At 43.5% G+C, this 22844-nt stretch overlaps 3 protein-coding genes and 1 non-coding gene across 5 annotated transcripts; 1 reads left to right on the top strand and 3 right to left on the bottom strand.

Moving 5' to 3' along the window:
• Window positions 1–2632: 2632 nt before the first annotated feature.
• Window positions 2633–3790, top strand: LOC119272744. Its single transcript, XM_037554152.1, has one exon. It carries the CDS (start codon window positions 2633–2635, stop codon window positions 3695–3697), a length of 1065 nt encoding a protein of 354 aa, XP_037410049.1. The 3' UTR covers window positions 3698–3790.
• Window positions 3791–6564: 2774 nt separating this feature from the next.
• On the bottom strand, window positions 6565–6638 carry TRNAV-CAC. The gene has a single exon. It is a non-coding gene; the product is annotated as a tRNA-Val (tRNA).
• A 2931-nt stretch (window positions 6639–9569) lies between these two features.
• On the bottom strand, window positions 9570–22381 carry LOC119269910 (noroxomaritidine/norcraugsodine reductase-like). The gene is made up of 6 exons (XM_037551839.1): window positions 22331–22381; window positions 11744–11833; window positions 11413–11620; window positions 11025–11250; window positions 10439–10545; window positions 9570–10271 (listed from the first exon to the last, which is right to left on the bottom strand). Exons 2-6 carry the CDS (start codon window positions 11827–11829, stop codon window positions 10107–10109), a joined length of 792 nt encoding a protein of 263 aa, XP_037407736.1. The 5' UTR covers window positions 11830–11833; window positions 22331–22381; the 3' UTR covers window positions 9570–10106.
• On the bottom strand, window positions 19649–22417 carry LOC119269911 (noroxomaritidine/norcraugsodine reductase-like). Of its 2 annotated transcripts, none has more exons than XM_037551842.1 (4): window positions 22245–22417; window positions 21939–22146; window positions 21246–21471; window positions 19649–20164 (listed from the first exon to the last, which is right to left on the bottom strand). In XM_037551842.1, exons 1-4 carry the CDS (start codon window positions 22313–22315, stop codon window positions 20007–20009), a joined length of 663 nt encoding a protein of 220 aa, XP_037407739.1. In that variant the 5' UTR covers window positions 22316–22417; the 3' UTR covers window positions 19649–20006. The 2 variants fall into 2 exon arrangements, with proteins under 2 accessions (XP_037407739.1, XP_037407738.1); XM_037551841.1 differs by adding an exon at window positions 20595–20701 and having other exon boundaries at window positions 21939–22353.
• Window positions 22418–22844: the final 427 nt, after the last annotated feature.

Consider the following 22844-nt stretch of genomic DNA (forward strand, 5'->3'; position numbering starts at 1 on the left):
GCAGGTGTTCCTAGGCATTTTCGGTAAGGCTAGTCATAGTGGAAGTAATTTAGTTAGAGCATGGTTAATAGCACAACCTGCTGCTGGCTATAAGCCCCTGCCACATCATCTATAAAACCTTCCCACACAATAAGCTGGCTTTTAGGTTGGCTCTAAGACTGACCCTAATAAAGACATGGACATTTAATATTTACACCTGTTGTGATCCAATACATACAACATCTTTATGGCCATTTCAATGAGCATATATCTGCCATTCATGCCAATAGGATATACCGGATATACCAAAAGAAACTGATCAATATTCAAGCAATTTTAATAATTATGTATGCATATATTCCATTCATGCCAATAGAACATACCAAGGAAAACTAATTAATAAACAAGCAAGAAACAGGTACGCATAACACCATGACAAAACAGTTGAACATTGCTTGAGTCTTTCCAAGGAAGCATTAACCAAACATAGAACTAAATAAGACGCTCGGCAAACAAGCCGTTAGTTTTAATCTTGACGCCGACGATCAACAAACTGATGGCGCATAACACCATGACATCGACACTTAAACATTACACCAGTCTTTTTAAGAAAACATTAACGAAACAAGAGACAATGCAAATAAGCCATTAGTTTTGATGGTAAATGGAGCAACGAATCCATCTGCATCAACATATAACCCCGAGAACCAAAGTGTGAATGATTATTAGTAGTTTAGTACACTGCTAACTTGCTTTCATTTGTAATTTTTAAGATTGATTAGACAGTATTCTAATCTACTGAAATATAAGGAAGGCTTTCTTATTACTAGTTAAGTACAATACAAAGGCCGTCAAGGAGACTAGCGTGCTGGTTAATTATAAGAAAATTAATTAATTCATTAGGGAAAATTCTAAATGTTCAGAGTTTTAGATAAGATGGATACCCTTATTTGCTTTCTGTTTTTGTCATAACCATTTTTAAATTACAACAGCTGAGCATGATATCAAATACATGTGGATTCATATCATACAGAAACGCATAGCTGCATATCATGCAAATATTTGACAGTTTGACACCAACAAAGACCATCTGCATGTTCAGAGTTTAGATAAGCAGAAAAACAAATGTATCACATAGCAAGCTAGCATTGCATGACAGTACTAACTAACCAGATATGCATAAACAGGTGAAATGTATCAAACAGAAGGCTATCATAGCAAGACTGTACTAGTAAACAGGGGGAGAACACATACCATGCTTCTGGATTCAGATCATCAACATTCGTGTACCACAAAGGGCCTTGTGTCTGGGGGAGCCAGCATGGTGCAGAGGCCGCCGCTGCCTTTGGTGGCCGTGGAGGAATCGAGGCACCTGGTCCGGGCTGGCGTGGTGGCGGGACGAGGTGTGGCGCCGACGGCGGGACGAGATGCGGCATCAACGGCGGAAGGAATTGAGGCAGCGACGGCGGGACGACCTGAGGTGTCGGCGCACGCGTCCTTTTGGACTGCTGACCCATCTCCTTGATGCGGCGCCGGCGGATGTTCTAGGGTTTGGGGTGGTGGCGATTTGGGGGAAGCTGGAGGCTTTAAAGCTTCGATTTGGCGCGCACCAAGCGATTTGGAGCGAGGGGAAGATGGATTTCGCGCGCGGAGGTGGAAGGAGAAGCGCACGAGGCAAGGGAGACGCACGGGATCGGAAGCGGCGGCACTAGCGCTCGCATCGGGCTGCGAGCAGGCGGAAGGCTCTTGTGTTCTGTGTCTTAGCCCGGCGCTTCACGAAGAGCCCGCTCCTTCTCTCTCCTTTCTTTTTTTCTCTCCAGCTCAGATTTTTGCTGATGTGAACTCTGTTGCAGCCTGCTGAATAGGACTATTGTACTTGCTCTTAGTAACATAACACATCCCAAGACAAATTTGCTTATGTGGCACCTAGTTAATGAGGAGAGAGGTGTTTGGAGTAACATATTATGTTACCATCACATAGCGCTTCTCAAGAAATGTTAAGTCTATAAGCTAATAAATGCAACCATATATGATACTACTTCTATAACACTTAGCACTATGAAGATAGTAACATAAACTAGTGTCATATGCATGATACTAGTCTAAGTTATTCCCCACTATGACCAGTCTAATGTGGTTGCTTTTTTGCTATATACTCCCTCCGTTTCTTTTTACTCCGCATATAAGATTTGGTCAAAGTCAAACTACACAAAGTTTGACCAAATTTATATATAAAAATATGGACATCTACAATATTAAAACTATATAGTATGAAAATACATTTCGTGGTGCATCTGATAACGTTGATTTCATATTGTCAATGTTTATATTTTTAATATAGAGTTAGTCAAACTTTACAAAGCTTAACTTTGACCAAATCTTATATGCAGACTAAAAAGAAATGGAGGGAGTATACTCCGCCCAGCGACCATCTGGTTCTGATTCGGCCGCGTCCGGCTCCTATTCAATGTCAGGTAGATCTGATTGGACCGCGTCCGACACGGAATCCAGGTCAGGTACGCAATCTTGCCTCCGAATTCGACTACAATTGGGCTGAAGCCCCGAGCGCAACAAAGGATCCAGTCTTTAGGCCTCTCTCTCTATATATATACTGCGTGCAAACAGTGGGAGCAGCAGATCAAAAAAACCCAGGATGTCTAAGCGGCTCCAGGGAGAGGAGAAACAGGCAAACTGCGCCCGCAAAAGGTCACGACGTTCTGATCAGAAGCACCTCTATCTGGTACTGGATGACTGGAAAGATGGGTTCAGCATTCACAAGATCGACGCTGACGACGATGACGCGGACCTTGGCCAGCCACCGGTCCTCCGGTTGGTGTCGCCGGCGCCTGGTTTTCCAATGCGCTTTGCGGTCCTGGGCAGCAACATCGTCATCGTCACCAACCCACGCTGTGGCCAGGCTCCCACACTTTTCTATGATACGAAAAGAACAGGACTCGCCGTCGGCCCTCCACTCCCCGGTCCACTGGTAGGTGACTTCCACACCTCCGTGGCCACTGCGGATATGCTGTATGCGCTGAGTTTTCACCATAGGAATCAGCAGCACTCCTTTGAGGTGATGTCTTGGGAATCTCCAAATCCTCATACCATGAGCTGGTCATGGACAAGTGTGCCCTCACCACCCCCGTTCGAGGAGGATGAATGGATCGCCTCCTACGCCGTGCACCCTGATGGACGCACCATCTTCATGTCTGGGGTCAACAAGTACAATCTCAAGCGCCGGACCTTCTCTTTCGACACCGGCTACTGCGAGTGGAGGTTTCATGGGGAATGGGCCTTGCCTTTCCAAGGCCAGGGCTACTATGACAAGACGCTGGACGGATGGGTTGGCCTTCACGAGGATGGCTACATCTGCGCCTGCCAAGTCGCCCCCCGCAGCCGCGCAAGTACCATGCAGCCGGAGTGGAAGATTGTCAAGGGGAAGTTGTTCCACAAGGTCCCGGAGAGGAAACGAGCGGCCTCATATGCCACTCTAACATGCATGGGCAATGCCAGATTTTGCCTTGTGGAGTGTGTGGTACGCGAGGAAGTGGAGTATGAGGACGCCTTAGGTGATTGTGATGGTTGCATGCTCCTTATGACCAAGTTTGGCCTCAAGTACTCTCATAATGGAGAGTTGCAAACCATCAATCGCACCACCAACTCCTATGTGTTGTCCAAGCATATCACCGGGTTTTCTCCTGTAGCCTTCTGGATGTAGGAACTAGCTGGCTGGCTTAGCTGCACGCAATGGATACTATGTCTGTTTCGAGTTTCTGGATGTATATTATGATTTGCATCAATAAAAATTACTTCGTGGCAATCTTGTCGAACCAGTTTATCTTTATTTTTACATGTCTGCCCAGAAAACTCCGAGATATCGATAGGTTTCAGGAACTAAAACACATGCAAATCATACTAAATGTCGATGGCAGAATTCAAATATATTTTTATTTTCAGCATATAAACAGCAAAAGTAGTTCGTCGCTACAGAAAAGAAATGATAAGTTTACAAACCAACTTGGCCGGTAATTGTGTAGGTCTCTTCAGCTTGATACTTTGTTTCTCTCTAGAACAGATATAGTCTGATCATCTCTTTCAGAACAGATCTGAAGATGATATCGCAGCTAGAGGTTCATTGTCTCCACCAACAAAGAATTTTGGTCGGTTTCCATCCACCTATGAAGCATGAGGTGTCTTTAATTAATCTCCTGCTCCAGGAATACAGGTATGCCTTGCTTGGCGATTTAATTTGCTTGTGCGGCCTGATTCATAATTAGGTATATCCCTGCTGATTTTGTGTTCAGTTCAATTGCAGAAAAACGGGAAAGTCTAAAGCATCACTTATTTTGGAACATACGGGCTATATGGCACTTCATCTATCTCGTGATATTGTGGCTGACCTAGTTGTTTGTACATCCTTCATGTTGAATTTTTGAGACCATAAGTTGGTTGTATTAGTTGTGTTGGCCTCAAATGGAACAGAAAAAGGCAGATGCAGAAAAAGGCTAATGAACCATCTCCCTAACATTCATTCTACTTTAAAAAATTGTACTGTGAGAAATCCTGGATAATTGATTCAGACATCAACCACCAGACACCTTATACCATCATTAAATTTGGCCTGACATTTCCAGGCACATACTGTATCGAAGCACTATATATATAACCACACTACTATGTATGTTGTTGAATATTCACTTGAAAATGATAGAGAAGAAACGTGTGTTAGGTGGTGTGTACAAAGATAGATGTATGGATGTGTAGGCTGTCATTTTATTTCTTGGAATTACAGGCATCGGGAAAAATCTAGCCAGTATCGTAGCATATCACCGTAGTAGCTCGCCTAGATTCATATTCACATGTGTGATTGAGTTTATTGTCGTATAGGATTTCAATATACATTCATTAAATTGTGCAAGGCTACCGCACCACATGCACAAAATGGATTTTGTCCGCGGGCTTAGATAGCTCTAGACAACTGTGCAATAGCAAAGACTACTCTGTAACATTTGATGTTGTGACTTAAACTTATGATGTGTTTGGTCCAAGGTTTTTCTGAGTTCCTTGTAGCTCAAAATAATAAACGGATGTATTCGCTCCATCTTTCTTTTCATTTTCAGTTTTAAGAGATGGAATATTTGTGTCCCTTGCAAATACTAATGCTTCTCACCCTTAATTACTAGGCGGTTCACTGTATGTATGGTTGATGCTGACTGTATTCTGCTCAGGGTTTGATACTGGCAGATTCTGACTATTCCATGTAATAGTAGGTAATGGGTCTTCCTCGGCGGGGGGCGGCAGCACAACCTCATCGGACATTGGGTGAAGGGGCTGCTTGTCCTTGTTGTCAACGGCCGGGAGCACCTCCGTGCCAATCTCATTGCTCTCCTCGATCTGCACATAATTCATGGAGTCAAGCACAACACAAAGTTCATGGCTAATTGAAGAGCGTGTAGTTAAAACGGCATGACTGTCACTCTTCTCCTCCTCTCAATCCCTCCTATATTTTACTCACCCTGCCCACGACTACTTACCCACCCCCTCTCTTCTCTCACTGACAACCTTCCTCCTCCCCATCGCCATGAGCTCTAGCTCCAGCTCCAACGCCAACCCCTTCCCTTGGGGTATTGGCTGGAGGGCCTTCTTCCTTGGGTGGACGGCTAGTGACCGGACCCAGTTCGAGAACACCATGGAGGTGTGCTCGAACTTCGGCTCCATGCCTGAGATGCAGAAGGAAGCTAATGCAGTGCTCATGAAGGCCACTGCAGAAGAGCTGAAGATGCTGGTTCCTGACCCAACGAAGGGCGTGATGGCAGTTGACATCATTCGCCGGGCCATGAATCAGTCCGTCTCCGACGATGCTAAACAAAGGAAGAAGTGGTGCAAGTACAATACCCACTGGGTTCCTGATGACCGTCGCGCCGCAGTGTACTGGGAGACGGCTATCGCGCCACCGGCGGTCATCTACGGGGAGCCTAAGGCGGAGGAGGAAGAAGCGGTGCACAATGCCAGTAAGGGCGCCGGAGCCAGGCCGTCGTACCTGGCAGATCGACCTCGACTCTGCTGAGGACGATGACCCACCGGCCCGCACGGCGATGAAGAAGAAGATGAAGGCCAGCGGCTCGACCAGCCGCTCCGCACGCCGTGAGTCGGCGCGACACGTACGAAAGAACAAATTGTTAACATATTTTTTTTCTAGTTAGTGATATTGGCAATCGATAAAAGATGTATGCAAGTAAACCATGACAAATATATGCTGTGATACAGTTGTGAATGAAAAATATAATGGTGCCATTCACATCTTTTTTAACGTCGTTACTAATTAACTAGTGGTCAAGTACTGTACATACAAGTATGATTATTGATTTTCTACAAGAGTATATGCTTTAGACGAAAGGGGTATATAACATGAATAATTTGAGCAAGTCAATTCTTTAACTCTTGCATATGCCATTAATATAATTTTGTTGGCTTCTTTTTTAGATGAACCATGCATTTAGGAGATTAAATGTGATTAAGTGGATTAATCTCAAACCAAATTAACGAGCTACTCCTATATGCTTTTTAAAAAACATTAAAAAAAGTTGTCTAAGCCCAGGTTCGAACTGGGGACCTTTAGTGTGTGAGACTAACGTGATAACCAACTACACCACCCAGACAAGTTGTTTTCTTAAGCCAGGTGCTGCTATATTACCAACTGACATACACGCATGTTGCATGCTTAAACGATTAAACCAAATAATTACGTTGACTAGATTTTACCCCGCGTGTTGCTGCAGGAATTTTTAGTACTGTATAGGAGGATTTATGAAGTGAGAAATAGGGAAACTTATGAAAGGAAATATAAACATATGTCTATTTGAACATTTGAATGGTATAAAAAGTCCGACAAATTAATATATTATAGAGTATCTCCATATTTGCATAACGAAAAGAATGCGTTGCCAACATTAAGAGAACTAACATATATTGGGATGAAAATTTTCTCATAACGATTCAAGATAATATTTGTTAGTAAGCATGTAGTACAGTAGTAGGGCTATAGGCACCATATAGTTAAACTAAATTTCAGAGAGAATGCAAGTATGTTAATAAGAATATTTCATATTTCCTTTCATTTGTATATGCAGGTGATTGTTGTGACAACAGTAGAACCCTACAATTTGGGAAGAACAAAAATGTCAATCACACAATTGTATCACTCGAGTAATAGAACAGAACGAACCATAAAATTCAGAATGGAATACCTGAAAATGAACAAATTACCTGAAAATTATATGATATATGTTGTGAACTTGTGATTCTACAAAATAATCTGCCCAGAGCAATAATAGTACAAAATACTAAACTAACATGTGTGAGAGGGGGGAGACAGAGAGATGCGGGATTGCAGTTGGGCACAATATAGCTCGCCAGGTGGACGCCTGGGCGTAGTCTTGGACCATCATAGCTCACACGACGACAGGGATCACCGGGCTTCAGGAGAGGTGAAGATAAAGGGAAGGATCACGAGGCTCTGATCCGGCAGTAGTGCTTGGGTCTCCGACGGTGACGATCGACTTGTGAAAGCTTGGCCGGCCGTGGTGCAATACGAAGAGAAAGAGGTAGAGATAGACGAAACATGGGAAGAACCGATTCGTGTTGTTTCCTTTTCATGAAGGAATAGTTGGAGCTTTATTCGTCCAGGGAGATGAATGAACCTTCGGGGGTTCGTTGATTAGATAAGATTAATAGGGCAATAAGACGGCGGTTCAGGAGATGGCCAATAATATTCCTTCAGTTATGGAAAAAAATTAGCGCATGCACAGCCTAATCCCTTAAAACTCGTGCAGTTATTGTACTCTCTCCGTTTCTTTTTAGTCTGCATATAAGATTTGGTCAAAGTCAAACTTTATAAAGTTTGACCAACTTTGTTGGAAAAAATATCAACATCTACAACACTAAAGCTATATGGTACGAAAATTAATTTCATGATGCATCTAACAATATTGATTTCTTATTATGAATCTTGATTATTTTTTTCTATAAACTTAGCCAAAGTTGATAAAGTTTGACTTTGACCAAATCTTATATGCAAGGCTAAAAAGAAATGGAGGGAGTATGTGCCTTCTTTCTCTCGATTCCTCTCCCTAGCATGATCCACATGCACATGAATAGCCCAATCAGATCCTTCTTTCCCGGGCATGCATTGTTATTTGTGTTGTGCCCCTCATCGCTCCAATCAAGGCTAGATTTATTCCTGGCAATAGTGTGCATGCTGCATTAATTCTCTAATTTTCCAGCCCTCTAAATATGGACGTGGCTGGATAGGAGTCTAGTGATAGACATATTTTTTTCCTAATTATTTCTTGCATCTAGGGTGGAAGGATGCATGTCTCATGAGTGGGTGCATGGATGAGGAACTGCTGACGTGGTAGGTTGATGACGTGGACAGTGTACATGCTAAGAGAATTACTAGTAGTGGGAATCAACTTCTTAAAAATGTTAGATAAGTTCTTTACAGTGTTATAAAGGCTTACACCTCAATAGCTTCCCTGGATACTCTGCATATTTGCTTTTTGTCCTAATTTATGCTTCCCATCCCATAATATAAGACGTCTTTTGACACTAGTGTAGTGTTAAAAAATATCTTACATTATGGGACGGAGTAGTATTACTTTACAATATAATAAAGTTTGGCCAAGTTTATAGTAAAAATTTATGAACATTTACAATACGGAATCAATGCCAGTAGATTCATCATCGAATATATATTCACATTATATATATTTGTTATTATAAATTTTAATATTATTTTTATAAACTTTCAAACTTATAAAAGTAAAGATTCACTTAGGACAAAACTAAAATGCAAAGTAAAAAAAAAGATGGAGTACTAGAGTGGTGAGAAACCTAACTGAAACATATGAGTTGCAACATTGCATAAATAACAAATAAATAATGGACTTTGGAGCTATTTAAATTCGAGCAATGCATATGCCTCTTCTTTCGCAATATAGTGGTCAAACACAAAAAAAAACGACATTCACGTTCCAACATAACATCAATGTTATAAGGGACCATGGTGCCCGTTGCCTAGATGAGGAGAGCTGAGAGGAGGAGGTACGTAAGAATTTTCATCCATTTTTCAATGAATTTCCGCAAAATACGTGTGCACGGATCACAACGTAGATACATGCCCCTGCGAATTCCGCACGCACGTGCCCCTGCGAAATTTCGCAACATCCAACATCATGCATCATGTGTGCGTTCACGATTGCTTAGCTAGTACTCCCTCCTTTCCGGTTTATAGAGCTTATTTTAAAATTTTAGTTTCTCCATTTTATAAGGCTCAATTTGGTTGTTCCCCATCACATGTTCAGACTTCAAGGTGCATTAAATCATTGTATGCAAGTATTAAGATAAAACTGACCAATGCATGCACTTTATGCATACATGCATTGTAATTAATGCATTCGTAAACATAATTTTTTGAGGAAAACAAGAGCATTAGTTGAGTGTTTTTCAAACTACAAAAAATATTCCACCACTCATCATCTACCTTGGCTGGTGAGATTTTTGAATTGAGCCTTATAAACCGGAAAGGAGGAAGTAAAATAGACAAATCTACTTTAGAAATACATTAAAAACTAACAACAATGTAGCAAAATAATTGTACTAGGGGACAACACTCAGGTGCTTGCTAACTACTCCCTCCGTCACAGTTTATAAGGCACCTTTCAGATTTCATGCATTTTCAGAATTGAGAAGGATTAAGGCGCGTTTCATTTACTGCCTAGTAGTACACCATGCATGAGTAATTAGGAGTACTAGTACTAGCTGCATGCATGGTGTGAACGTGGGGTGGAAACCTGGGGTGTGAACAGGTGTGGAATTGGTCTCCACCAATGCATGCAAGGAGGCTGCTCGTTTATTGGAGGTGGGGTTTACCGAATCATTAACTTCTCAGCTAATTAGGCGCATACAATTAACTATGCTATAGATGAAATGGAGCCAATCGCTGCATCCCTTGGTTCCAGCGATCTGGGCTAGACGCCCTATAAACTGTGACGGAGGGAGTACTTGCTACTTTATTACTGAATCTGCATGCAGAAGAGTTTAATCGATGAGGCCCTCTTAATAATTAACTACGCACTAATTGTTCGACCACCATCGACAGCGATGACTTGGCCGGTGACCAAAGATGCCGCCGGCATGCAGAGGAACGAGACCACTGCAGCCACCTCCTCTGGCTCGCCTGCCCGCCGCATCGGAGTCCTCGCCAACTCGGTCTCTTTAATTTCCGGTGGAAGCTGTTCCACGCACAAATGATCAGTTCTCCAAATGATTTGTTTCTTTGAAAAATGACAGTATAAGAGAATCCTACTATATACGTAAAAAGTCATAACTAATTAGGCTAAATGGTTTTGTTTGTGTATTTTTTGAATGTAATTTTAATGAAGACTCGGTAGGTGCCTACACTGTTTAACATGTCACTCTTGGTCGCGCCCGGGGCGACGCAATTCACTCGGATCTTGTTTTGGGCCCATTCGGTAGCAAGGCTCCTTGTAAGCTGGTTAATTCCTCCTGGTATATTAGAGACAAAAAAAGAGATGTCAGTCTTATGCCTCACTTGAAAGTTGGATCGAGTCGTGGTTATGAATACCTTCAGTTAGAGCTTCTTTGAGTTTTTATACAAGTAGTTAGATTGGATAGCTAAAAAGTTATAGTGCGATTTCGTCTCGAAAAAACATTGTCGCTTGAGACAAGGAAAGATTCAAATTTTCAAAATAGTCACTTGACTATCGATATCTAGAAATATTGAGATTGGATTGAACACCTAAAATCATGTGTGTGAATTTGCATCGGAAAGTGCACCATTCAATTTTTTGGACTCTACAAACATAGAAATGAAAGCATGGTTGTTGTTTCAGACATTTACCTGATCTTTAAAGTACAAATTAAATCACTATTTTCTGAAACCGTCATTATTTGAAAGTTTCAGTTTTAAAATGGGCGCTATAATAATACTCAAATTTCAAAACAGGAAGACCGGAGGGAGTTACCTTTTGTCATACTGTAAATTGCGAGGCCCGGGAACCCAAGTGTGCCCCCAAGGGAGGATATGTTGACAATGCTCCCTCCTCCAGCGATGGAGGCCCCGAGGAGCAAGGGGTGCGCGAGCTGGCTCAGGTGGAAGCACGACTCTAGGTTGGTTGCCATGAGGTGCGAGTACTCCTCCGATGTCCACTCCACGCCCGGCTTGGCTAGAATCTGCGCCGCGTTGTTCACCTGCATATATACAGTAGGAATGATCCAGCGAAAACACTTAGCCCTTTATGTCCAGACCAACCTCTTTGGATTGGGTGGAATTTTAGAGCCCATTTGCAATCTCAATCCGAAGTTCATCAGATTGAACTGGCAAACTCTGGAGATTTCAGGAAGACGACTTACCAGTATGTCGAGCTTGCCGTCGAAGACTTGCTTGGCCGTCTCCACGAGCTGCTCCCTGTGGGCGCGCAGGGAGACGTCGCAGACGGAGACGGTGACCGGGAGCCCCTTGGCCTCCCACCGGCGGCGGCACTCCTCCAGCTCCGCCGCGCTCCGGGAGCACGTGTGCACCCGCGCCCCGTGCCCCGCCAGCTCCTCCACGATCGCGTGGCTGTTCTCCACCCATCGATAAGCACATGAATATATGCATCGATCGGTCGATCAACGACTATAGTGCAGTAAATTGCATCTTCCTACCTAAGCTAGCCGATTAGATTACAGTATGATCACGTACCCGATCCCTTTGCTGCCGCCGGTGACGAGCGCCGTCGCGCCGGCCAGGCTCCACCTCTCCTCCCTGCTCATGCCACCGGCCGCCATCTCTCTCTCTCTCTGTGCGTGTGTGCGCGTGTTCTGGTACTCTGTGCTGTGGAGTGGGCGAGTGGCGGCGTAGGTAGGGAGAGTTACCTCGCTTCACACGTAGCGTAGGCAGTGTGTGGCAGAAACACATGTTCCACGAGCACCGAGCATCATAGTGTCCAGTCGTATTTGCCTACTCCAGACAGTCAAGCCACACTCCAATTTGTAGACCGATCACTGGTTCACGGTGAATGGGAGATGGATTGGCCATTGGCGATTGACGATGCATGCAAACGGACGCGGTTGGCGTTTTCTCAAGAATAGCTGCCGTTTCGGATGTCGATTCCATTATTACAGCTTTGACCACTGATGACTTATCCTTGCAAAATTATATACTCCAAAGTTTATTGTTACATGTACTTGTCGGAGCTTTTGGCGGAGTTTGAATCATTGCTTCGCTGTAATCTACTCCCTAAAGTTGAGTCATCTATTTTGAAACGGAGGGAGTAGATGATAATTATTGCGCGGTTCTCCGTCCCGGTGGTTTGCGGCTGGAGGCTCCGGTGGTGGTGGGCCCTGATGGTGTACTTTGGGTCTGGGAAAACCTTGGCCAGTCTGGCCGGCCCGGCGGCGGCGACGTCTATGGGCGCCGCTTTCCTTCATGAAGGCGCAACTGAGGGTCCAATCTACCCACCCTGATCCCCGACCGGATGAAAAACTTCAATACTTTACGGATTTGGCGGCAACGGCGCTTTTCGCGTCGTGATGTTTCTGGAGATGTCGTCAGGGGCACTAAGGCTTTGTTGGGAGTGCAGAGGATCTACAAGTGGAGGGGATGGGACCAGTGGTAGCAGGTGGTGTTCGCGAAGAAGGAGCGGCGCTGCATCTGACACGTCGACAACTGCGGGTCTCAGCGGCATGGAGCAGCGGGGTCTCGCTGCTGGGCGTGTGTTGATGGACGAGCGCAGGAAGGTGGCGTTGTCTGGCGTCGTGGTGACGTCGACGACAGCTAGACTGGGCAAGATTGATGCATCAGTACAACTCTGTAGTTGGAGTGGTGGCAGTTGGCGGCGCCGACCTCTGAGAGCGCGCCGGACCGGTGTGTTCCCCATACCCAGCAAATGGCTTAGTTGGGGCCTCAGGTCTTAGATGTTAGGCTTGGTTGCGAGGTCTGTTTCGTATTAGGCCCGGACTATCAACATCTCTTCATCAAATGGATACGAGTAGCGACAGATGTTGCCTAAACGGTGGCTTCAGACTTACTGTTGTATTTTTTTTAAGGTCTTTTAAAAATAATTAATAAAATGGTAGCATGCATCGTCCAGATGCAGAGGCTGTGGGCCTTTCTCTTTTTTTTTTTAAGAAAGCTCTCTTGACGTGCCTTTTAGGAAAAGCCGTCGTTGCGACTTTATTCAAAATGGCATAAAAATTGCATCATTTGTTAGTTGTGCGAATATTGCATCAGGTGGTTCATGTTGTTGCCACAGAATAGCACTAAAACTCTTAGAATTACGAGCTAAAAACTGCGCTAACTTGATTGGCTTCTCTAGGTCAGTGATCGAACTTGACAATAGCAAAACCTCTACAAAAGGAAGGATTCTTCTTCATAAACTGCAGCAGCGACACCGATTGAGTCTCCATAGTTATCCATCGTGTCAATAACATCCATATAGTTAGAGTGTACCAAAAGCTTGTTGCATGACACTTGCCCTACTAGGATTAGACCGTTTCTCAATGCTATCGGCTCCATCATCACGCAAGAGAATTCAAATCTATCTGCAATAAATTAAGTTGTGAATTAATATTAGTTTCCTTATTCACGTATGTTATCCCCCTCCCCCCTCCCCAACATCGAGTGGGTTGAACGATCATCTTAAGGATGTTTCTACATGGAAGATTAGCTCTAGCAGATGTTGTCCTTTTGCCTTCTAGATAAGTATACAAGGTGCAACACATGCTTACTCTATGAGTTTATCATTGTACTTGTCTTCCATGGGTAGAAATTGAGGCATGTAAGTAAGTAGGCACACAACTTTTGCACATAATAGCAACATGTACTTTATTTGCATGCTAACCTGATATATTCAATCTTTTATGTACCTTGATCTTGGGTAGTACGTCACGTCATACACAAGGGAAACCCTAGGCCCCCGCGCCGTTGAAGGAAATATGCCCTAGAGGCAATAATAAAGTTATTGTTTATTTCCTTATATCATGATAAATGTTTATTATTCATGCTAGAATTATATTAACCGGAAACATAATACATGTGTGAATACATAGACAAACAGAGTGTCACTAGTATGCCTCTACTTGACTAGCTCGTTGATCAAAGATGGTTATGTTTCCTAACCATAGACATGAGTTATCATTTGATTAACGGGATCACATCATTAGGAGAATGATGTGATTGACTTGACCCATTCCGTTAGCTTAGCACACGATCGTTTAATATGTTGCTATTGCTTTCTTCATGACTTATACATGTTCCTATGACTATGAGATTATGCAACTCCCGTTTACCGGAGAAACACTTTGTGTGCCACCAAACGTCACAACGTAACTGGGTGATTATAAAGATGCTCTATAGGTGTCTCCGAAGGTACTTGTTGGGTTAGCGTATTTCGAGATTAGGATTTGTCACTCCGATTGTCGGAGAGGTATCTCTGGGCCTACTCGGTAATGCACATCACTATAAGCCTTGCAAGCATTACAACTAATGAGTTAGTTGCGGGATAATGTATTACGGAACGAGGAAAGAGACTTGCCGATAACGAGATTGAACTAGGTATTGAGATACCGACGATCGAATCTCGGGCAAGTAACATACCGATGACAAAGGGAACAACGTATGTTGTTATGCGGTTTGACCGATAAAGATCTTCGTATAATATGTAGGAGCCAATATGAGCATCCAGGTTCCGCTATTGGTTATTGCCCGGAGACGTGTCTCGGTCATGTCTACATAGTTCTCGAACCCGTAGGGTCCGCACGCTTAAAGTTCGATGACGATTATATTATGAGTTTATGTGTTTTGATGTACCGAAGGAGTTTGGAGTCCCGGATGAGATCGGGGACATGACGAGGAGTCTCGAAATGGTCGAGATGTAAAGATCGATATATTGGATAACTATATTCGGACATCGGAAAGGTTCCGAGTGATTCGGGTATTTTCAGGAGTATCGAGGAGTTACGGGAATTCGTATTGGGCCTTAATGGGCCATACAGGAAAGGAGAGAAAGGCCTCAAAGGGTGGCCGCACCAACAAATATCTACTTAATGAAGCACAAGTCTGAAACATTTGAAAAGTTCAAAAACTTCAGAGTGAAGTGGAAAATCATCATGACAAGAAAATAAAGTTTCTACGATCTGATCGCAGAGACAAATATTTGAGTTACGAGTTTGGTCTTCAATTAAAACAATGTGGAATAGTTTCACAAACTCATGCCATCTGGAACACCACAGCATAATGGTGTGTCCGAACGTCATAACCGTACTATTATTGGATATAGTGCAATCTATGATGTTTCTTACCGATTAACCACTACAATTTTGAGGTTGTGCATTAAAGACAGCTACATTCACATTAAAAATGGCACCATCGAAATCCGTTGAGACGACGCCTTATGAACTGTGGTTTGGCAAGAAACCAAAGTTGCCGTTTCTTAAAGTTTGGGGTTGCAATGCTTATGTGAAAAAGTTTCATCTTGATAAGCTCAAACCCAAGTGGAGAAGTGCATCTTCATAGGATACCCAAAAGTAACTGTTGGGTACACCTTCTATCACAGATCCGAACGCAAGATATTTGTTGCTGAGAATGAATCCTTTCTAGAGAAGGAGTTTCTCTCGAAAGAAGTGAGTGGGAGGAAAGTAGAACTTGATGAGGTAACTGTACCTGCTCCCTTATTGGAAAGTAGTTCATCACAGAAATCTGTTTCTGTGACTACTACACCAATTAGTGAGGAAGCTAATGATGGTGATCATGTAACTTCAGATCAAGTTACTACCGAACCTCGTAGGTCAACCAGAGTGAGATCCGCACCAGAGTGGTACGGTAATCCTGTTCTGGAGGTCATGTTAATTGACCATGACGAACCTATGAACTATGAGGAAGCGATGATGAGTCCAGATTCCACGAAATGGCTTGAGGCCATGAAATCTGAGATGGGATCCATGTATGAGAACAAAGTGTGGAGTTTAGTTGACTTGCCCGATGATCGGCAAGCCATAGAAAATAAATGGATCTTCAAGAGGAAGACGGACGCTGATAGTAGTGTTACTATATACAAAGCTAGACTTGTCGAAAAAGGTTTTTGACAAAGTTCAAGGTGTTGACTATGATGAGATTTTCTCACTCGTAGCGATGCTTAAGTCTGTCCGGATCATGTTAACAAATTGCCGCATTTTATGAAATCCAACAAATGGATAAACAAAACTGCATTCCTTAAAGGATTTATTAAAGAAGGTTTTGTCAATCCTAAAGGTGCTAACAAAATATGCAAGCTCCAGCGATCCATCAATGGACTGGTGCAAGCATCTCGGAGTTGGAATATACGCTTTGATAAGTTGATCAAAGCATATAGTTTTATACAGACTTGCGGTGAAGCCTGTATTATTCAAGAAAGTGAGTGAGAGCACTACACCATTTCTGATAAATATATGTAAATGACATATTGTTGATCGGAAATAATGTAGAATTATTCTGCAAAGCATAAATGAGTGTTTGAAAGGAGTTTTTCAAAAAAGACCTCGGTGAAGATGCTTACATATTGAGCATCAAGATCTATAGAGATAGATCAAGACGCTTGATAAGTATTTCAATGAGTACATACCTTGACAAGATTTTGAAGTAGTTCAAAATGGAACAGTCAAAGAAAGAGTTCTTGCCTGTGTTACAAGGTGTGAAGTTGAGTAAGACTCAAAACCCGACCACGGCAGAAGATAGAGAGATAATGAAAGTCATTCCCTATGCCTCAGCCATAGGTTATATAAAGTATGCCATGCTGTGTACCAGACCTATTGTATACCCTGCCCTGAGTTTGGCAAAGGAGTACAATAGTGATCTAGGAGTAGATCACTGGACATTGGTCAAAATTATCCTTAGTGATATAAGGATATGTTTCTCGATTATGGAAGTGACAAAAGGTTCGTCATAAAGGGTTACGTCGATGCAAATTTTGACACTGATCCAGATGACTCTGAATCTCAATCTAGATACATATTGAAAGTGGGAGCAATTGTCTAGAGTAGCTCTGTGCAGAGCATTGTTGACATAGAAATTTGCAAAATACTTACGGATCTGAATGTGGCAGACCCGTTGACTAAATTGCTCTCACAAGCAAAACATGATCACACCTTAGTACTCTTTGGGTGTTAATCACATAGCGATGTGAACTAGATTATTGACTCTAATAAACCCTTTGGGTGTTGGTCACATGTCGATGTGAACTATGGGTGTTAATCACATGGTGATGTGAACTATTGGTATTAAATCACATGACGATGTGAACTAGATTATTGATTCTAGTGCAAGTGGGAGACTGAAGGAAATATGCCCTAGAGGCAATAATAAAGTTATTATTTATTTCCTTATATCATGATAAATGTTTATTATTCATGCTAGAATTGTATTAACCGGAAACATAATACATGTGTGAATACATAGACAAACAAAGTGTCACTAGTATGCCTCTACTTGACTAGCTCGTTAATCAAAGATGGTTATGTTTCCTAACCATAGACATGAGTTGTCATTTTATTAACGGGATCACATCATTAGGAGAATGATGTGATTGGCTTGACCCATTCCGTTAGCTTAGCACACGATCGTTTAGTATGTTACTATTGCTTTCTTCATGACTTATACATGTTCCTATGACTATGAGATTATGCAACTCCCGTTTACCGGAGAAACACTTTGTGTGCCACCAAACGTCACAACATAACTGGGTGATTATAAAGGTGCTCTACAGGTGTCTCCGAAGGTACTTGTTAGGTTGACGTATTTCGAGATTAGGATTTGTCACTCCGATTGTCGGAGAGGTATCTCTGGGCCCACTCGGTAATGCACATCACTATAAGCCTTGCAACTAATGAGTTAGTTGCGGGATAATGTATTACGGAACGGGTAAAGAGACTTCCCGGTAACGAGATTGAACTAGGTATTGAGATACCGACGATCGAATCTCGGGCAAGTAACATACCGATGACAAAGAGAACAACGTATGTTGTTATGCGGTTTGACCCATACAGATCTTCGTAGAATATGTAGGAGCCAATATGAGCATCCATGTTCCGCTATTGGTTATTGACCGGAGACGTGTCTCGGTCATGTCTACATAGTTCTCGAACCCGTAGGGTCCGCACGCTTAAAGTTCGATGACAGTTATATTATGAGTTTATGTGTTTTGATGTACCAAAGGAGTTCGGAGTCCCGGATGAGATCGGGGACATGATGAGGAGTCTCGAAATGGTCGAGACGTAAAGATCGATATATTGGACGACTATATTCGGACATCGAAAAGGTTCCAAGTGATTCGGGTATTTTCAGAAATACCAGGGAGTTACGGGAATTCGTATTGGGCCTTAATGGGCCATACGGGAAAGGAGAGAAAGGCCTCAAAGGGGGGCCGCACCCCTCCCCATGGGCTGGTCCGAATTGGACTAGGGAGGGGGGCGCCCCCTTCCTTCCTTCTCCTTTTCCCTTCCCTTTCCTTCTCTCCTACTCCTACTACTTCGAAGGGATCCTAGTTCTACTAGGAAAGGGGGAATCCTACTCCCGGTGGGAGTAGGACTCCCCTAGGGCGTGCCATAGAGAGGGCCGGCCCCTCCCCTCCTCCACTCCTTTATATACGTGGCCAGGGGGCACCCGATAGACACAACAATTGATCTCTTGATCTCTTAGCCATGTGCGGTGTCCCCCTCCACCATAATCCACCTCGATCATAATGTAGCGGTGTTTAGGTGAAGCCCTGCGTCGGTAGAACATCATCATCGTCACCACGCCGTTGTGCTGACGAAACTCTCCCTCAACACTCGGCTGGATCAGAGTTCGAGGGACGTCATCGAGTTGAACGTGTGCAGAACTCGGAGGTGTCGTGCGTTCGGTACTTGATCGGTCATATTGGGGCACGCGCCTCCTTCCCCACGATGGGGATTGGCATGGAATGCTGGTATGCGCCATTTATGGCCGCCGGGTGGCGTGATGACGAAGAGCATGGAGCTCGATCTTGGGTTTGCCCTTCGACCTGATTTGAAGATGGCGGTCCTCTCCCTCATTCATCGGTCTTTCCTGCCGGCCTGGGATGCTCGCGACCTCCTGTTTGTCCGGATCCGGTTGTTGGTTTGGGCATTGGGGTTGGGGGATTTGAATCAGACGAAATCATTAGATATTTTATTTCTGTCGTTGCGCGTAATTCTTTAGCATGGTGGTAGTAATAATTTAAATCTTTTGGGCGACTGGGTGCTCCTACAGTAAGGGCATAGGAAGCTTTTATGCATTGGATGGTCTTGTGGCAAGGAACATAGTTCACCCTTCTACAACGTTTAAGCTTTCCCCATGGAGAATTTTTCTTTTTTTGGGCATGACAATTCAAAGATTTGTCCTTGATTATATGCCTCTTTATGGTTTAATAGTTATGTGAACCATATATATGTAGGTGCGTATCCGGGGCAAAATTGAATACCCCTGTTAAGATCCAATAGTTGTGTTCAATTGTGCCATGGTTAATTACCTTTTAAGTTTAGGGAAAAAGAATTAATTATATGTATTATACCAAAGATCAATAATTAAGAGGCTTCACTCTATGTGATGAATATCACCACTATATGGTGCTCTATATCGGTTCGGTTCCAAAATGTACACATCTTTATAACTTGTACAACAAAAGTACACAAGGCACAATAACGGCAATGCCAACATCCAAGATCATGCATCATGGGTGCGGCCACGCTTGCTTGGCTAGTTAAATACGCAAATCTACTTTATAAATACAATAAAAACTAAAAACAAATAAAAAATGTAGCAAAATAATTATACTAGTGGACAACACTCAGGTCCTTGCTAACTCCTCCTTTTGTCTTATAATATAAGAACGTTTTTCAAACTAACGGGACGGAGGTAGTACTCACCGGCTACTTTATAAATTGATCAACATGCACACGATTTTATCGGTGAGGTGCCATTAATTAACTAGGCACTAATTGTTCGACCACCATCGACGGTGATGACCTGCCCAGTGACGAAGGATGCCGCTGGCATGCAGAGGAATGACACCACTGCAGCCACGTCCTCTGGCTCGCCTACCCGCCGCATCGGAACCTTCGCCAACTCCTTCTCTAAAATGTCGGGTGCGACCTGTTCCACACACAAATGATCAGTTCTCCAAATGATTAGTTTCTTAGAAAAACCGATACTAAAGAGTTGTGTAGTAGGATTCTGCGAACTCGTCGTCTCTAATCACCAGTACTACCTCCGTCTAGATGAATAAGTCAGTCGCGTAGTTCTAGATCATCGATTTGAGAAATTAAATATGTGTTATATGTAACAAAAAATATATATTTAGAAACTACATCCGTGTAGAAATCTAGTGATATACTTTTCATGACATACAACATATATTCAATTCCTCAAATCGATGACCTAGAACTATGCGAATGACTTATTAACTTAGACGGAGGTAGTACTATACACGTAAAAAGGTCATAACTCATAACTAATTTGGTTAAATAGTTCTGATTGTGTATTTTCTTTAATGTACTTTTAAAAAGACACGGTCGGTGCATACACTGTTTAACATGTCACTCTTGGTCACGCCCGGGGCAACGCAATTCACTCGAACTTTGTTCTGGGCCCACTCGGTAGCAAGGCTCCGCGTGAGCTGGTTGATCCCTCCTGCATGTCAGGCGGTAAAATTAGAGGCAAAAAACATATGTGAGTTTTATGCCTAAGTTGAAATTTGGATCAACTTCTGGTTATGGCGATGAGCACCTTCAATTAGAGCTTCTTTGAGTATTTATTTTCACAAATAGTTAGATTGGATAGTTAAAATGTTGTAGTGCGGTCGTCTCGAAAGAACATCGTCGTATGAGGCATGCAAAGACTCAAATTTTCAAAATGATCAATTGACTGTTGGTATCTAGAAATATTGAGATTGAACACCTAAAATCATGCATGTGAATTTGTATCGAGAAATACAACATTCATTTTTTGGACCTTACAAATATATTAAATGAAAACATGACCTCTGTTTTGGACATTGACATGATCTTTAAAGTACGGATTAACCCACTATTTTTTAAACTGTCATCATTTCAAAGTTTCATTTTTAACATGGATGGATGATGTAATTTTGAAGTATCCCTCTGACTATTTATCGAGATAATAATAGTACTGGAATTTCAGAAGTAGGAAAACTGGAGGGAATAGCGCATACTACCTTTTGTGATACCGTAAAGTGCGTAGCCCGGGAACCCAAGCGTGCCCCCAATGGAGGATATGTTGACGATGCTACCTCCTCCGGCGATGGAGGCCCCGAGGAGCAAGGGGTGCGTGAGCTTGCTGAGGTGGAAGCACGGCTCTAGGTTGGTCGACATGAGGTGCGTGTACTCCTCCGATGTGCACTCCACTGCCGCCTTGGCAAGAGCCTGCGCCGCGTTGTTCACCTGAATATGTACAATAGGAATGGTCAGCCCCGTAAAGTGTAAAACCTATATGAACCTCTTTGGATTGGGTGGAATTTTAGAGCCCAATTGCAGTCTCTGGACGGCTGGCCTGATCTCAATCTAAACTTAATCAGGTTGAACATACGAACTCTGGAGATTTTAGACTAGTCATGGGTAGTAAGATTAGCATATGTTACTGTTCTATATTACTATCTTGAAGTAACATATGTGTGGTGTCATGTAATATTTTATTTATTAGGTTGTAGACTCATCTTGTCTTGTTATATTTGATGTTGCAATAACTAACTATGTTATCACATACCCATATTCCCTCATTAATTACTCGTCACATTCTCCATCTATTTTGCCTAGAGATATGTGATTTTACCATCTATCTATGTTACTCCTATTGTAAGTACTCTCAGAAAGAGGGCCAAGTACAAGTCCATGTAGTTATTATTAGTTACCAGTATGTCGAGCTTGGCGTCGAAGACTTGCTTGACCGTCTCCACGAGCTGCTCCCTCTGTGCGCGCAGGGAGACGTCGCAGACGGAGACGGTGACCGGGAGGCCCCTGGCCTCCCACCGGCGGCGGCACTCCTCCAGCTCCGCCGCGCTCCGGGCGCACGTGTGTACCCGCGCCCCGTGCCCCGCCAGCTCCTCCACGATCGCGTGGCTGCGTTGCATCGATCGACACCATGATGCCACAGAAGCACATGAGTATACGTGTACATAGCATGTGTGTACGTAAGAAGGTTATATAGAATTGCGCACCCGATCCCTTTGCTGCCGCCGGTGACGAGCGCCGTCGCGCCGGCCAGGCTCCACCTCGCCTCCCTGCTCATGCCACCGGCCGCCACCTCTCTCTTTCTCTCTCTCTCTCTCTCTCTCTCTCTCAGGTGCGGGTGCGGGTGCGGGTGCGTGTGCGTGTGCGCGTGTTCTGATACCTTGTGTCGTGGAGTAGCAAGAAGATATCCTCGTAAGTCGACTAGGGCCGTACGTAGCGAGAGTGCACTCGCCCCACACGGTGGCTGTCTGGCTGAGACGCATGTTCCACAAGCAGAGCAGAGTGTCCAGTCGTACGTACGTATTTGCCTACTGTACGCACGCCACAAGGCCCACAACCACACACTGGCACGCACTGCGGCACTGGTACCTAGTACCTCGCAGAACGCAGAGGATAACACGATAAGTCCAGATAGTGTACGCGTCGTCCTATCACGTTCACATCACGCTCCATTTTCTTTTTTTGAGGGGCACATCACGCTCCATTTTGGAGCTGCACTTAAGCCACCAATGCGTTCTTGTCATATATGTGGGCCGGGCCACATCGTCAGGCAGCGAAGTACTAGCTCTCTACAGGATTGTCTCAAA

The sequence above is a fragment of the Triticum dicoccoides genome, chromosome 3A, assembly GCF_002162155.2.
Source record: "Triticum dicoccoides isolate Atlit2015 ecotype Zavitan chromosome 3A, WEW_v2.0, whole genome shotgun sequence".
Lineage (NCBI taxonomy): Eukaryota > Viridiplantae > Streptophyta > Magnoliopsida > Poales > Poaceae > Triticum > Triticum dicoccoides.